Source organism: Opisthorchis viverrini (genome assembly GCF_000715545.1).
Source record: "Opisthorchis viverrini unplaced genomic scaffold opera_v5_24, whole genome shotgun sequence".
Classification (NCBI taxonomy): Eukaryota; Metazoa; Platyhelminthes; class Trematoda; order Opisthorchiida; family Opisthorchiidae; genus Opisthorchis; species Opisthorchis viverrini.
The window spans coordinates 2,981,819-2,983,933 of record NW_008751680.1 but is presented as its reverse complement, the minus strand read 5'-3'; the positions used below and the strand labels follow the sequence as shown (position 1 = coordinate 2,983,933).

The 2,115-nt window shown below is 46.4% G+C and overlaps 1 protein-coding gene across 1 annotated transcript; it reads left to right on the top strand.

The window, feature by feature from the left end:
- Nucleotides 1-1,170: 1,170 nt before the first annotated feature.
- T265_12930 (hypothetical protein) lies at nucleotides 1,171-1,313 on the top strand (the record flags this gene model as incomplete). Its single annotated transcript, XM_009166298.1, has 1 exon — nucleotides 1,171-1,313. A coding segment is annotated over one exon (141 nt), but the record flags the coding sequence as incomplete, so codon positions are not given.
- Between the last annotated feature and the right edge of the window lie 802 nt (nucleotides 1,314-2,115).

Sequence of the window (2,115 nt, the reverse complement as noted above, 5' to 3'; positions counted from 1 at the left end):
TGGATACCCATCTGTTAGACAAAAGAGTGTGCGTTTTCTGGTTATGTAAAATTTGATTTTCAAGTAGGGGATCAGATTTATGGAGAGTTGGCTACTAAACCCAGCTAATGAGCCCCGCGAACGGTCGACATGTAGCGGGCTGTCAAGCTTTTTCTATCAAATTAATCGCTGTATTCTAAGTCAAACCACTCTCTTACGCCTACCAACCGATCAATACTGGTACAGTCATGAATGTTCATACCCGGCCCAATCTCTGTGCCTGGTCACTTGACCTCAGAATGCGCGCAAGCATGTGGAAAATACACGTGCAAGCCAGCTGCCATTCATGCCAGTTTGACCTTGATTTGATTCGGCTTATTGATTTACACCAACGGATGCCAAACGGCATTATCCGCTGAGGCTGAATAAAAGAATTTAGCGGACAGTCTGCGGAACATGCAATTTGGAATTAGTCGTTTCATTCAATACGTAAACATGAGGTACGAATCCATGTACTGCTCTGTAGTTTGCACAACAGTACCCACCGAGAAGGATACGCGGATGGAAGGGATTCTTTTGTAACTGTTTTGGACTTCTTACTCCAACAGAACACCATCCGACAAAAGACATCGACAGGCCATTCTGTGACAGTCAGCAAAAACACAACGTCTCGTTTATGTATGCTCTGGGAAGGTTTACCATATTCGTAACTTGCATAAGTGGCAGGTATTCCGCCAGAATGATTGCCGGTCTCAAAGCCGCATGTCTTCTCGTCAGAATAACATCATCATCATCATCATCATCATCATCTCTGAATGATACCGTAGGCCATCTAGTAAGAACCGGCTGCTGAAGCGTTGGACCTAACATGCATGCACACACCCCAACTGTTAGCCGAAAGGCGACTTATTTCTATACGTCATAACCTTCAGGGATTCTAGTGGTTAACAGTCTTCTGTTTGGTGGTTTGATACTAACGATCTAATTGAATAGAGTCGGTGCGTGGACTGATTATATCTCCTTGATTCTGAGCGAGACGTTCGAGCATCAGCTGCAAAGGTCGGTGAGCAGATCGACAGCCGGCTGATCAATAACCAGCATATGTTGGCTTCAGCTGTCTATCTGTTCTCTATCTGTCTCAGGCCTTCTGGGAAGTCTTTAGGTTTTGCACCAGATGGAACAGATACTCCGATGCGTTCACCCTCCTACAAAACTAAGGTAGCCAAACGTCTCACGGAAGCAATGACGCACTCGGTCGAAACGAATCTATGCAAACAACTGGAGCTCAAAGCTGTGCTAGACAAACTCAATGTGTGGAGTACTCCGCTGGCATGACTCATCATTGCCATATCACGAGGCCGCCTCTCGCAGAAAATACACGCTACTCTCTGTATCACATGATGCATGTCAGGCAAACTGACTCATCTGCCTAAAAACAATGCCCTGACCAGCCTGACCAATCAACAACTAAGACCGGAGTCCAGTCGTTGCTATGACGAGGCTGACGCGCTTTGTCCAGGGCACCCCACGGTATTCTGTTCCAGCCATCTGGACGAATAACACAAAAGCACCGAAAAATGGATATCAAACACGTCCGGTATAGTCGCCTTGACAAGTGTGGTCACATGTTTACTTCAACCAGGCAGATTTGAGTCTACTCACGGATGAACATTCAGTACAGGGCAGTTTAGGATAGCTCAAGAGAAAGAGATGGGGTGAAGAGATCGACTGAAGCGTCTACTGTCATCATCGTCAGTGTATTCTACTACATAGTGAGTAGAATGAAGGTTGGAAAGCACCGTAAATCAACCATAACCTTGGGAATTCGGGGAAAATTTGGACAGCTTGTGATTCTCCTAGGACTGCTATAAGCCGGACTGGTAGAAATCCGTGTGATAGCCAGAGAATCGTGTTTTATGGCCCTAATCTTTGAGCTAGAATGTGTGGGTTTCGGCACGCTTTTTTCCGAGCCCAATAGTCACGTTGAGCTGGAATCTGTTGTCCTCGAAGTAAGCCGGTTGACGCTCGCGAAACATAGGCAGTGCCCTGAGCAGACCAGCTGTGAATTCGGGTCCGACTTTCCCCCAAGAAAGCAAGGGAAATCGTTTTAAAGCCGTCAGTATGCCCAAATGGTGA